This window comes from Larimichthys crocea, chromosome XII (genome assembly GCF_000972845.2).
Source record: "Larimichthys crocea isolate SSNF chromosome XII, L_crocea_2.0, whole genome shotgun sequence".
In the NCBI taxonomy this organism is placed as follows: domain Eukaryota; kingdom Metazoa; phylum Chordata; class Actinopteri; family Sciaenidae; genus Larimichthys; species Larimichthys crocea.
Window position 1 is genome coordinate 15,799,012 of NC_040022.1, and position 12,692 is coordinate 15,811,703.

Here is a 12,692-nt window from a genome sequence, read left to right on the forward strand (position 1 = left end):
TTCAATATTTATCATCACAGTAACAGTGTTACACACATTAGTAGATGTAAATACTCAGCATTAGAAAAATACATATGTTGGTTTGGTGCTTAAATAAGGAGTACACATTTATAATCATAACTATAAAAGTTACATACGTTGTTTTTGGTGCCTGTTTGTTTCCCAGATATATTAGTGTGTGTGTGTTAATGGGTGTATAAGAAACATTAACTTAAAGCACTTTGTAGAAAGGCGCTTTATGAAGTTCAGTCCATTTCCTTGTATTAGTTTACGGGCAGATCTGCCTTATCCAATATGGCGGACCCGTTGACGTATCGCGACCAACGACCAAACTGTTTCTAGCTACCATGGTAACAGCACGTTTCCGTTTCCACCGTGATGTGTTGCCCGTGGACTTTCCCGTAGCAAAAGTCAGGCTGTTTTGTCCCTCGCTGCTTTCCGTCCGGATCGTACGAACTGGTTTTCTCGCTCAGAAATGGCTGAAGCTCCCCCACGGCCCTGCCGGTTTTTTTGTCACCGGTGTTCAGCAGAGATTAACCCGCGTTTACCGGTAAGAAACTAATGTTCACCTAACGTTACTTAAATAACGATCGAATCGCTCGTGTGTTTGTGTTTGTGTGTGTTTGTGTTTGTGGCGGACACACACAGTCACGTCGACTCACTGCTGCTGTTTAGCGGCGCTAGTTAGCTGTAGCGAGCTGTAGTTAGCTCTGTGTACTCTGGAGAGGTGGTGATCAAATGTGTTTTTAGGACAATTTCAGCTACAGCTCGGTTTGATAGATAGCAGAGCTGAGTGTAACAGCGTGACAGGTCCCGTGGTGGCGGCGTTTAACCTCAGCTAACAGGAGAAAGCGTAGGCTCACCTCTTTTATAGTCAATCTGCCAGTGTGCTGTGGTTTTAATATAAAACATATACATGTACTTCCCCTAAACCTATCGTGATAACACCATAAACAACACTTTAACTTTCACAGCATCCAAAGCCGGCCTCAGTTAGTCAACACATTGCTGTTGTGGCCGCCCGCTTGCCACAGCAGCTGTCTGTTGTGAAGCCATTCATGGGAAACTTCTTGAATGTTACAGTAACAGTTACTTTACTGACAGTCAGCTGCTTACTTGTGTGACAGTGGAAGTTGTCACAATGTGTTATTTATACACGGAGGCTGCTGTTGGGTTACACTGAGAGGTGTTTCTACTATGTTGGCAAGAACATTTATAAAAGTGATGGTAGACTAAATGTGAGAAAACACCTCATGAGGGATTTTTGCAGGTGTCCATTAGTGATAGATAGATAAATAAGATTACATTAGATTACATTAGATTAGATTATTGTATTACAAACACAAAACAGGCATACAATATCAAATCAGATTTTATTTGTATAGCCTAAAGTCACAAGGTACATTTGCCTCTGAGGGCTTTACAATCTGTACAGGGAGTGACACCCTCTGTCCTTAGACCCTCGGTTCGAGTGAGGAAAAACTTGCCCACAAAAAAACATTTTAACAGAGAAAAAGGTGGAAGAAACCTCAGGAAGAGCCACAGAGGAGGGATCCCTCTCCCAGGACGGACAGACGTGACATAGATGTCACGTGTACAGAACAAATCATCATAAACGTATTGTACAATTACAATGAATGTTAAATGACAATATATCATAATAATAGTATATACATGAGGTAGATAAGTTTAAAGTGACTACAGTATAAAAATAATGAAAAAGTCTGGGGGGGAGGAACGACATTTAGCTCCATCCATGCAAAAAAAAAATCTACATAAACGCTGTGCAGTAACTTTGTGGAAATGAAAATGTGCATCGTGTATTCTTAGTCTGTGATTAGTCAGTGCAAGTTATGCATTAATGTCCGTATACAAGAACCAGCTGTCGCAGAGTGAGTCTCCTCTCCCTGCACAGAGAGGAGTCATTATAAAGTGTTATGTCGGTGGGCAGGAATCTCTTCCTGTAGCAGTCCTTCTTACTGTGGAGCTGCAGGAGTCTCCGACTGAATCTGTTCTGCTGCTTCATCAGGATATCATGTAGAGCGTGTGAGCTTTTTGTCCAAGATGCTGAAAAGTTTATAGAGCGTCCATCTCTCTACAAGCAGCTCCAGGAGCTCCACCGCAGTCGTCCCCAACACAGCGCCAACCTTCTTAATCAGTGTGTTCAGTTAACGAACAGACAACTGTGACGGCGTAAACATGCCTGACATTCACGTCTATATTTTCACTGTAGGACTACACCTGTCCACGCTGTGAATCTGGCTTCATTGAGGAGCTGCCAGAGGATAGAAGGTATAAAGAATTATTTCAAATGTCGCATTAATTAGATTTAATGTTTAAATGTATTAGTCGTTTCACTTTCTTTACCACTGTGTTTGTGCAGTACCGAAAATGGGTCCGCATCCACGTCCTCCACCAGTGATCAGAACCGCCCATCCTTTGAGGTCAGTGTCACTTGTTAAATGAGTTTGTCCAGGGAGGCGTTTTGCACCCAGCACCACGATTTGACATTACCTCTGTCTTTTCAACCAGAACATGGATCATCAACATTTATTCACATTCCCCTCGGGGTACGGTCCATTCGCCCTTGGGATCTTTGATGAAAACTTCGACCTTCGAACGCGGCTGCCCACAGAGGACAACCGCGAGACAGAAAACCGGAGGGAGCGGGAAATGGCATCACGACAACGATACAGTGCGCGGCAGCCACGGGGTCGACACGTTCCTCGACGACAGGGTACGCGCCATGAAGGAGTGCCCACGTTAGAGGGGTGAGACATTTTCAGCAGTGGACTGTGTGTGGGAGGTTTCTGTGTGGTAGAAAATACTTCTACAATATTATTTCCAGTTCTAGAATACAGTGACATGATGTAGAAATTTGCTTATTGAACAGACCCAAAAAATGACACCAAAAACATCTGCTACTCCTATAAATACCAAACCGAAGATACCGTCTGTGCGTTAAGTATTAGCACATATTTGTGACCATAAAATTATTATGCACATACATTTTATGCTTTATTCATCAATTTATGTAAGAAGACAAGCCAAATTTCTGAGTTTGATTCAGTTTGAGTCAACAAATCTTTGTTGAAAGTGTTTTTGTGATGTGTTTTTTTTTTCCAGAATTATCCAGCAGCTTGTAAATGGAATCATAGCACCTACAGCCATGCCAAATATCGGGATGGGACCGTGGTAAGTATAAAAAACTGTGATGCGTGTTTACTTGTTGCTTATCGTTAAGTAAAATGATGTTTTCTGTGTTAACCTTTAACTACCTTCTTGTCTATCAGGGGTATGCTACATTCCAATCCAATGGACTACGCCTGGGGTGCTAACGGTCTCGATGCAATCATTACACAGGTATAAGTGTTATTTTGTTACATGACAGCGGTTTACAGCCGCATTGGGCAGCTACATTGTTCTCATGCAGCCAGTTAATGAGACTCTTCTCTCTTTCACTTGTAGTTATTGAACCAGTTTGAAAACACGGGTCCTCCTCCTGCAGACAGAGAAAGGATAAAGAGTTTACCCACCATCTCCATTACAGAGGAACACGTGGGTAAGTTTGTCCCTCCCTCAGACTTTCACTTATGGTCACTCACTCATCGTCTGTCACCCGTTCCAGTTATTTGTCACAACAGAACAGAAAACTTTTTTTTAGTCTTGTGCTTTGTGCTGGTTTCATACAGACATACGTATCTTTAAAACAAACCTTCTCAGCACACATCTCATATGAAACAAACCCTTTGCATGGGCATACAAGTCAGTGCGACAGTATTTTTCTTATTCTGTTTTTCTAATGAAATTCTGTGTTCACAGATGTGATGGTATGAAAGGCTTGTAATCATGTCGTTAGCGGAATAGAAGAATTTAACCTTACACTGCACAAAAATGTGTTAACGCAAATAAACAAATTCGGTGTGATCACAGTTTTCTGTGCAGCTGATGCATGTGACCGCGGGCCTCCCACACAAATACACAGATACACGAGTCGGTATGTCGCTTTCTGTTTGTGCAGGTGCTGGTTTGGAGTGTCCCGTGTGCAAAGAAGACTACAGCGTCGAGGAACGTGTTAGACAACTGCCATGCAATCATTTGTTTCATAACGACTGTATAGTACCATGGCTGGAACAGGTATGTATGCCTATCAGTGATATGATTGGTATAGCTGTATAAAGCCAGATTTATCTGTCATAATTTATTATAACCCACTGTACTTCCTTTTAAAACATTGGAAGATTTTCCTAACACACTGCAAAATGACACAGATGAACAGCAGTCAGCAATTTGTGTAAAGTATGCTGAAATTGACGGTGTCAGTGTGCAAAAAGAGAACATTTGTACTAAAGAAACTGATACCTCGCCTCTATTTTTGAGACATTACTCTGCTGTTCTTAAGTTTCATCCCAGGAATGAAAAAACGGTTTTGTTAAAATATGATACTATAAAAAACACTAAAGCTTGGGTGCAGGCTGTATTTTCTTATTGCTGTTCAGCTAGAACATTCCTTCATGGCGGTGTGCTTTATGTTGTAGCAGTAAGACAATGATAACTATAAATATAACCTTTAATGGATGACAGTAGTAATAATAGTATTTGTTGTGATTGTCAAGCAGGACCACTCTTCAAAGCCGCAGATTTGATTCCTGGGAGCTAACTAAACTAACTACCTGATAAAATGAAGAATGCAGATTAGAGTGTGTGAACAGCTGTGATCTCATCCACACTTGTTGCCAGTTTTCTATCGCCTTTTATCATGAATAAGATGGTGACGTCCCCATTCTTTATTCAGCCTACTAGGCTCTGATTGGTCTAATAATTTCCCTAACACCGTCAACAGACTGGACACGACACCAGACTTATGTGAATCATTGAACTAATTTTTGATGTGGGTGGTTCAGACGTCTGGCTGCTGTTCAACTGTTCAGTGATTGGATTTAGTGAGTGCAAAGTGCAGTTGTATTTTGGTGAATTGCATTTATTGAATGATTCAGTTTGGGTCAATTAGGCCGTATGTGTGACATCTGTAGATGAATTCGATGCTGTTGTAAGTATGTACCAGTCCTGTGAATTTGTTACTGTTTTCACAAATGTCTCATTTATCCTTTCCCTGCAGCACGACACGTGTCCTGTGTGCAGGAAGAGTCTTAGCGGACAGAACACAGCCACAGACCCACCAGGGTTATCAGGAATGAACTTCTCTCCCTCCTCCTCCTCCTCTTCTTCTCCCAGCTCACCTAGCAATGAGAATGCAGCCAGCAACTCATAGATTTTCACCTTCACCGCCATTTCACATCTGAAAACCTCACAACCTACGCCGAACGGCTCCTCTTCTCCACAGCTGAGACCAGGACAGTCGTCTGTCTCAAATCAAGGGGACGATATGAGTCGAGGTGAACTCAGAATCTGTTACAGACTGTTAGTCATCATTCCTCCCCCTGTGCTGAATGGACGCTGGGTCCAGCTCCTGCTGCTATCGTCGAGTATTGTGTGGAGGTGGGACTGGGCAATGTTGAAGAAGGATCCAGAGAGGCTGTGAAATAGTAATAAAATTGAGGTTGTAACCAGAACGGGAGCAGAGTTTGAGCCAGAGTGGACTGCTTTTTGATGGAGACACGTCTTTGCTATGAGGCTGGGACACGTTTTATATTTAAAAGACAAAAATGCTCTTTTTAAAAATAATAATAATAATGATAAAAAACATTTCCTGTGGTGGTGCAGAGTTACATAGATGTGTAGATAGAGAATTCAGTTTGAACGGTCAGCCGCTGTACAGCTAAAGGATCAAACTAAAACCTTGTGGAGAGTAAACTGAGTTTATGCATCAGATTTTTATTTATTTGCACCTTTTTTTTTTTTCTTTTTTTTGCACAAAATTCTCACTGATGTTGAGAATGTGAATTTGGGCAAACTACTGAAAAAAAGATTTTTCACATTTTGCATTGATCTTTTTAGGACTTGTTTTTGTTTTGTTTTTTTCTTTTATTAGATTCTCTTTTTATTAGAGCTTTATCCAGTGTTCGTGGTGTATCTTGACAAGGTAAAGATCCACAAAGCTCAACAGTGGACATGTTTTTATTCCTCACATGAGGGGGAAAAAAATATCACATACCTACTTATTTATTGAACCCTTGCCCAGAACACAAATTGAGCAATGTAAAGGGAAAAATAAAAACACATAAAAAAAAGGCATGGGATCATCTTACCTCTATGGAACTGACCAAATGTGTTTCACAAAACAAGTGTTTATTATTTTATTTACTGATTTTTCGTACAGTCAAAATAAAGTGCTAAAACAAAGGATCATGTGCAGTTTCATCCTACTGACACTGTTTACATTTACACATTTAATGATGCCCCAACACTGATGATCAAACCTCAGTTAATAAGGAGAAAGGCCACTGCTTTGCCATTTACTTGCTGAGGAGAGACTCCATCCGAGTCTCGAGAGGCGTACTTTGCTTTAATGTCAATAGATCATGGACCATGTTTTTAGAAAATTATCCTGCAATATTTCAGTAAGAGTTTAATGAAAAGAAGCCTTGTAAAGTAATAGATCACTAATCACAAATCAGCTTCTTGTTGTTGTTCTTGTTTTTTTTTAGAAACTTTTCTTTTTATTAATCACATACATGTAAAATTATTTACAGTTCTATAGGAGGATTAACCCTGGATGTTTTTAAAAAAACATTTATTAATTTGTTGGCACTTTGCCAGAGGACAGAGGCAGAGAGAAGGCGTGACATGCAGTAAAGGGCCTCAGTATTGTATGTTTCTATCTGGTGTGCTACAGGGGTACCCTGAATCAAAATAGATTTTAGTTGCTTTTTTGACACTGATCAACAGATAAAATACCCTTTTAAAGTCAAGATTAGTCTACAAACGTATCTAATGTTTAAACAAATGAAACCCAAAATACTTATTTGCAGGAGTATTCACCCCTTTAAAAGACACTTAAACTAGAGACCTAATAGAACAATCATTAATGTTATTATGTACACATGCTTTTCCTGCTGACACTCAACTCAACTTTATTGATAAAGCCCTTTAAAGACATCTGCAGCTGACACAAAGTGCTGTACATGAAATAGAACATGAAATATAAGACATGAAATAAAGGACATCTCCTGTGAAATTGGTCTATTGGTCATAAAAGTCACATAAGTAGCTCAGTGGGGATCAGTCAACAGGTTCCACCTTTTATCTGGATAATCCCACTTTTGGTGAGTCAATATCGAAGTCACTGAACATCTCTTAGAGAACAATAAAAACAAAACTTCCAAAGAAGCTGAATGCCTTTTCCAGACACTTTAAGTCTGTCCTTTGTAAGTGACGGCGCTGACAAAACCCCAAAATGAATGTAGATAAATTTAACTCTTAAATTACCTCCATGAAACTAGTCAGCGGGCCTGCTTTGCATTGAGCTGACATCAAAGATGTATTTGTCAGACATTCCCAGCGAGACTGATCAATCTGTGGCAATAATTCACAAGCAGGTGGTGGCTGAGTCACCAAACCAGTGACCTTTAATGTTTTCATATTCAAGTAAATGAGAAAAAACTAATTAAATGTATAATCCCAATGGTTTTCAAGTTGCCAATGCTGCACATATAAAAAACTGGCTGGTTGGTTTTTATGGCTGATTTACACGACCTTTAGAGAACTGACACTCTTGTTGATACATTTTGCTTAATTTGTTGTAAAACTGGAAAGAGAGATTAATATTATGTGACTTATTCTTATTTTTGTTTTTGCTAGTTTAGGATCTTTAGTGTGTTTTGCTCCACAACAAAAAGGTCATCGCTTAATCTTCTCCTATATAGCTTAACACACTTCATTTTGATTAATAAACACAACTCAAACAAGACAAAGTTGTCAGAGCAATAAAGACTTTCATTTGATTCAGCATGAACAAATGCCTGAGGTGCTTTGCAAAGCATCAAAGCTGCACTACCAAGCATCATATATTTTTTTTATAAGATATGTCACAGGTGGAGGTTTACCCATTCTCCAGTGGCTGTTGATGTTCGGCTTACACCCCTCACCTCTCTTACCTTGTCACCTGAACTTACCTGCTACTGACTTTGTACACACAATTATCAGTCATAACACGCAGCTGAAGTCAGAATATCATTTAAAATATGTATGTATAGATAGAAATGATGTATGATAACGTTAGCTCTTTCAGCAACAGACTGCTACTCCCACCCTTTAAGAAGGAGTGCTGCCATAGGTCCATTATTCCAACAGCTGTCAGACACCAACATGACTTTTTTCTATATATTTCTTATTTATGAGTAATTTCTTATCCACCTTGTGTATATGAGCTGCTGTGACAAGTGAATTTCCCTAGTGTGGGCTTATTAAAGTTATTTTATCTTATCTTATTCATGAGATTACATAATCACATAGAAGTCTAGCAACTTTCCACCACCTTAGTCATTTATTGGAGAAAAAAAAAGTGAGGGTGTCACACGGCTGCATCACCCTGAAAGGAAATTAAAGTGAACCTTGATGCAACTGTGTAGTTTTGACTAATGAAGCAGAAGGAGGATGGCTGAGAGACAGAGAGAGAAAGAAGAGGGGAGGGAGAGGAGAGATGACGCTGATGACTTCCCAGCACTGATGTCAAAAGGTAAGAAATTTGCATTAATAAGATTCAAGACTGACTTAAAGTGGATTTTTTTCTTTTCTTTTTCAGGAAAATTAAATATGTAGCAGGGCTGCAGCGACTGGCACCGGTTATATTACAGTTATGTTGCTGTTGTTAACTGGGCTCTGTGTGAGTGTTTGTGTGTAAAAACCAAGCGACGCTTCACATGTGACCAAAATTAGACATAACCAAAAGGAGATCAAAGAAAATAGGCTAGCTGCTTTATCTCTTCTCAAGTGACCAAGCACTCGATTATCATGACCCACATCCTCAGAGTGTAGGGATAATGCTCTATATGTGTTCAAGCTATCTTGATGCTAATGGAAATACATTGACCACTGACAATCTTGTTCTATGTTGCACTGACTACTGGAAACGTTGTTATTGTCACTTTGGACAGTGAAAAATTAATATTATATGAGTATTCGCCCCCTTCCTGCCTTTTTTTTGCATATTTGTCACACTTAAATGTTTGAGATCATCAAACAAATTTTAATATTAGACTCCAAATTGATGGCCGGATGTTCTCCTTCAGGATTTTCTGGTAAAGAATTCATGGTTCCATCAGTTACTGCAAGTCGTCCAGATCCTGAAGCAGCCGAGCAGCCTCAGACCATCACCCTACCACCACTATGTTTAACTGTTGGTATGATGCTCTTTTTATGAAATGCTGTATTAATTTTTTCATGACGGCTCTCATCATGGTTTGCTGGAGTCCCAAAGCTTTAGAAATGGCTCTGTAGGATCTGTAACTCTTTCCAGACTGACAGGGGGGACAATTACTTACTTACAGAGCCAGGTAGGTTTGGATAGCTTTTTTTCTCTTAATAAATGAAATCATCATTTAAAAAATTCATTTTATATTTACTTGGCTTATCTTTGTATAATATTAACATTTGTTTGATGATCTTAAACATTTAAGTGTGATAAATATTTCAAAAAGTAAGAAATCAGGAAAGGGGCAAATACTTTTTCATGGCACTGTATATGCTGTGATTTTCATTTAGTGTCTAAAGCCTTATGTAGAACCAGCTGTTTTTATGCTGGAGCTGTGCATCTGAATGTTTATGGTTGTCAGCAGTTGAAACAGTGACTCCTCTGTGCTTCTTTAGTGTTTTTCCACACTCACACTTTTTAGAAAATAAGGCAATAAGGAATGCACAGTAGCAGAGTGTACCCATTTGTGCCCATCTGTACCCATGGTTAACATTTGTACTCTTGTCAAGTCCCGACTCCAAAGCGTGCTCTGAAACATAAAATTGTACCTTGTGAGAGGTGCTAAGGGCATGAACCCAGCTACAAGCACCAAACAGACCTTTGAGGCGACATGTGCAATAATAGTTGTACCTTTTTGTAGAGACATGGACCGTAGACCTGGTTTTGTTTCTGATCACGTGTCTTTGACAAAGTTTGACACTTGTGTCATCACATTAATATTAAACACGTCATGCACCCTGTATATGCCACCCCTGCGTGGCCGCTAGGGCGCGCAAAACACCAACTGTGGGTGACATCAATTCAGGGAGGTTGTCATTGAAAACACCTTCTGAAACCTATGACATCATTTGAGTTTTCATTAACACGTGGTAATTAAAGTTTTAATGCTTGTATATGCCGTCACTGGCATCATGTTAAGCGTCTGTTAACGCGTAAGAGCTGCTGAATCAGAATCATGCTTTAGGTCATGACTGAGAGGCCTCAGCTGGAAGCATCCTGAGCTGAACTGGGATCAGCATACGCTAATAGTTTAATGATATTTGACGCAGTCAAAGGGCTTAATCAGTTTGACGCTTGAGCATCTTTGACACACAATGACTAGTGAAAGTAAAAGCGCAGTAGTTTGCAAATAAGTCACGTCCACCCCTCCCTCTGTCCCTCTCTCCTTTCTCTCTCCCTCTCTCCCCTTTTATTCTCTTCATCTAGCCTCCATCGCTGATTGGTTTTCTCCAAAGGTAATTGGAGGCAAAATTTGATATGCTCAATGTCATGGACAGGAATGAGGTTTCACCGGTGTCTGCTGCCACAATGAAAAAGCAGGCGGTGGGCGGCAGTGGATGCAGCCACATCAGTGCTCCCAAGGCTGCAGCGACCAAATGCACAAGACGCAACAGCAACCAGAACTGTCTGGACACCGGTTCTCCCGGCGCACCGAGTGGTAAGCAGGCCGGTGCGGCCAGCAACGTCGTGATGGACGAGACGGAGGACGGAGATGAGGAGTGCAAGTTCCAGCATCCGCGGTTGCGCCGATCCGGGGGGAGCGGCAGTGGCGGAGGTGGAGGAGGAGGCGGCAGTATCAGGATGAAGAACTTTACGCCAGGAGGGGGAGCCGCGTCCTCGGGTTCTAGGAGAAACTCCAGCAAGGAGCCCTATCACACGCACACGGAGGACGCTCCCGCCGCTCCACGGCCCACTGCTGTCTCCAGAGCTACCGAGACCCAGACACCCTGTCCGGGCGATGCTGCCCAGCGCGGCGAGACCAACAGAGCATCTGGGGCGGAGGCGTCGGAATCAGCGGTCGCGGTAGAGCTTTCAAACGCGACAGCGGGTGATGGTTGCAAAAGCGTCGCTCCAATTTCCAGCATGAAATGCAACAAAAACGGAGAATGCAGGAGGGACTCGGGCACCGGGAGCCTGCGCTCAATCATCTCCAAGCAGGAGAAGCAGACAGGAGGGTCGGGGAGGGCCGAGGACGGAGGGAGCGCCAAGCGAGGAGCCTGTAACTCGACCACGGCCAGCATGGACGGCTCGATCACACCAGGCGGGTCCCTGACCGGGGGGCACGGAGGAGAGAGCGCAAACCCCGGCACTACTCCCGTATCCAGCGGCGTCCCCGAGAAAAAGGACTCCAAGGTGTCCTTCTCTAACGCGCCAAGCCGGAAAGCCTCGTCCTCGCTGCACGGCCCGACTCAGACCCAGCAGCCCAGGAACTCTGTCACTTTCCAGAAGCCGGAGGATGGACCGCAAATTGTGCCCGCCGAGGATGCGGAGCCTCAGGGCAGCCAAGCCAGCTTCATGCAGCGGCAGTTTAGTAGTATGCTGCAGCCTGGAGTTAACAAATTCTCCTTACGCATGTATGGTAGTCAAAAAGCAGTGGAGAGAGAGCAGGAGAGGGTAAAATCAGCTGGAAATTGGATTATCCACCCTTACAGCGATTTCAGGTAAGAGCTGGGGCTGCCATTGGTTGCACGTTGAAAGTCATGAGGGGCCCGTCGGGGTCCTCATTGTCATCTACAACTCACTTTGTAGTGAGTAACCATCGTGACTCCATGGGAAACACATGCATGGTTATTATTCACGACTACAGGCTGCTGATGTTTCTTTTCATCCCTTATCAGTCTGCAGAGATTTGACTCGATGCATTGCAACGTGCTGCCATTAATCCCCCCCACCCACCCCCCCCCAAAAAAACAACCTGTTGTCAGGCAAATGGACTTTAGCAAAGTGTGTCGTTTCAAGGTTGTAAACAAATCCTATTCCAGTCTGTATGTGCAGTAGCATGTCTGGGATGCTCAACAAGCCCGGCCTGCTAACACACACATCTCGACTTTTCGTTGCAGTGCGCTCACATTTAACAAAGAGGACAGCGCTCTGACGCTCAATCTGACTCCTCGTTTGTCAAAAAAATGATTTCTGCTCAGTATTGTTAGTGTAAGCTCTGCGACAAGAGCCGACAAGATGTAGGCTGTGTGTGTGTGTGTGTGTGTGTGTGTGTGTGTGTGTGTGTGTGTGTGTGTGTGTGTGTGTGTGTGTGTGTGTGTGCGATGCACTCAGTAATGGAATGTCACCTTGAGCCAAGTGTGCGAAAACCTCAAGCATGCTCACTGGAGACATATCCGCCTGTACGACTCCCCGGATCCTGCATTTTAATGACGGATGCGCTCTGTTTATCCAGGCTGGACAGCCAGCATACACATATTACACATATAAGCCCTCCTCGTGACGAAATAGCTCTTTTCTTTCGACATGTACCAGTCGCTGAATCGCATTTGGGTCATAAATTCACTAGGTTTGCGCTCTCTGTCAGCACCACACGGAG

At 42.4% G+C, this 12,692-nt stretch overlaps 2 protein-coding genes across 2 annotated transcripts in view; both read left to right on the plus strand.

The window, feature by feature from the left end:
* The first annotated feature begins 351 nt into the window (after window positions 1-351).
* Window positions 352-6,304, plus strand: rnf126 (ring finger protein 126). The gene is made up of 9 exons (XM_010744238.3): window positions 352-550; window positions 2,234-2,292; window positions 2,384-2,444; window positions 2,533-2,771; window positions 3,127-3,195; window positions 3,294-3,363; window positions 3,469-3,562; window positions 4,022-4,137; window positions 5,120-6,304. The coding sequence occupies exons 1-9, from the start codon at window positions 476-478 to the stop codon at window positions 5,270-5,272; spliced, it is 936 nt and encodes a 311-aa protein (XP_010742540.2). The 5' UTR covers window positions 352-475; the 3' UTR covers window positions 5,273-6,304.
* Window positions 6,305-10,584: 4,280 nt separating this feature from the next.
* LOC104929674 (potassium/sodium hyperpolarization-activated cyclic nucleotide-gated channel 2) overlaps window positions 10,585-12,692 on the plus strand; it is a 31,718-nt gene continuing 29,610 nt past the window's right edge. Inside the window, exon 1 of the mRNA XM_019262304.2 lies at window positions 10,585-11,814. Within this exon, the coding sequence (XP_019117849.1) occupies window positions 10,631-11,814 (1,184 nt within the window). The 5' untranslated portion in view covers window positions 10,585-10,630. The remainder of the gene's footprint in view (window positions 11,815-12,692) is intronic.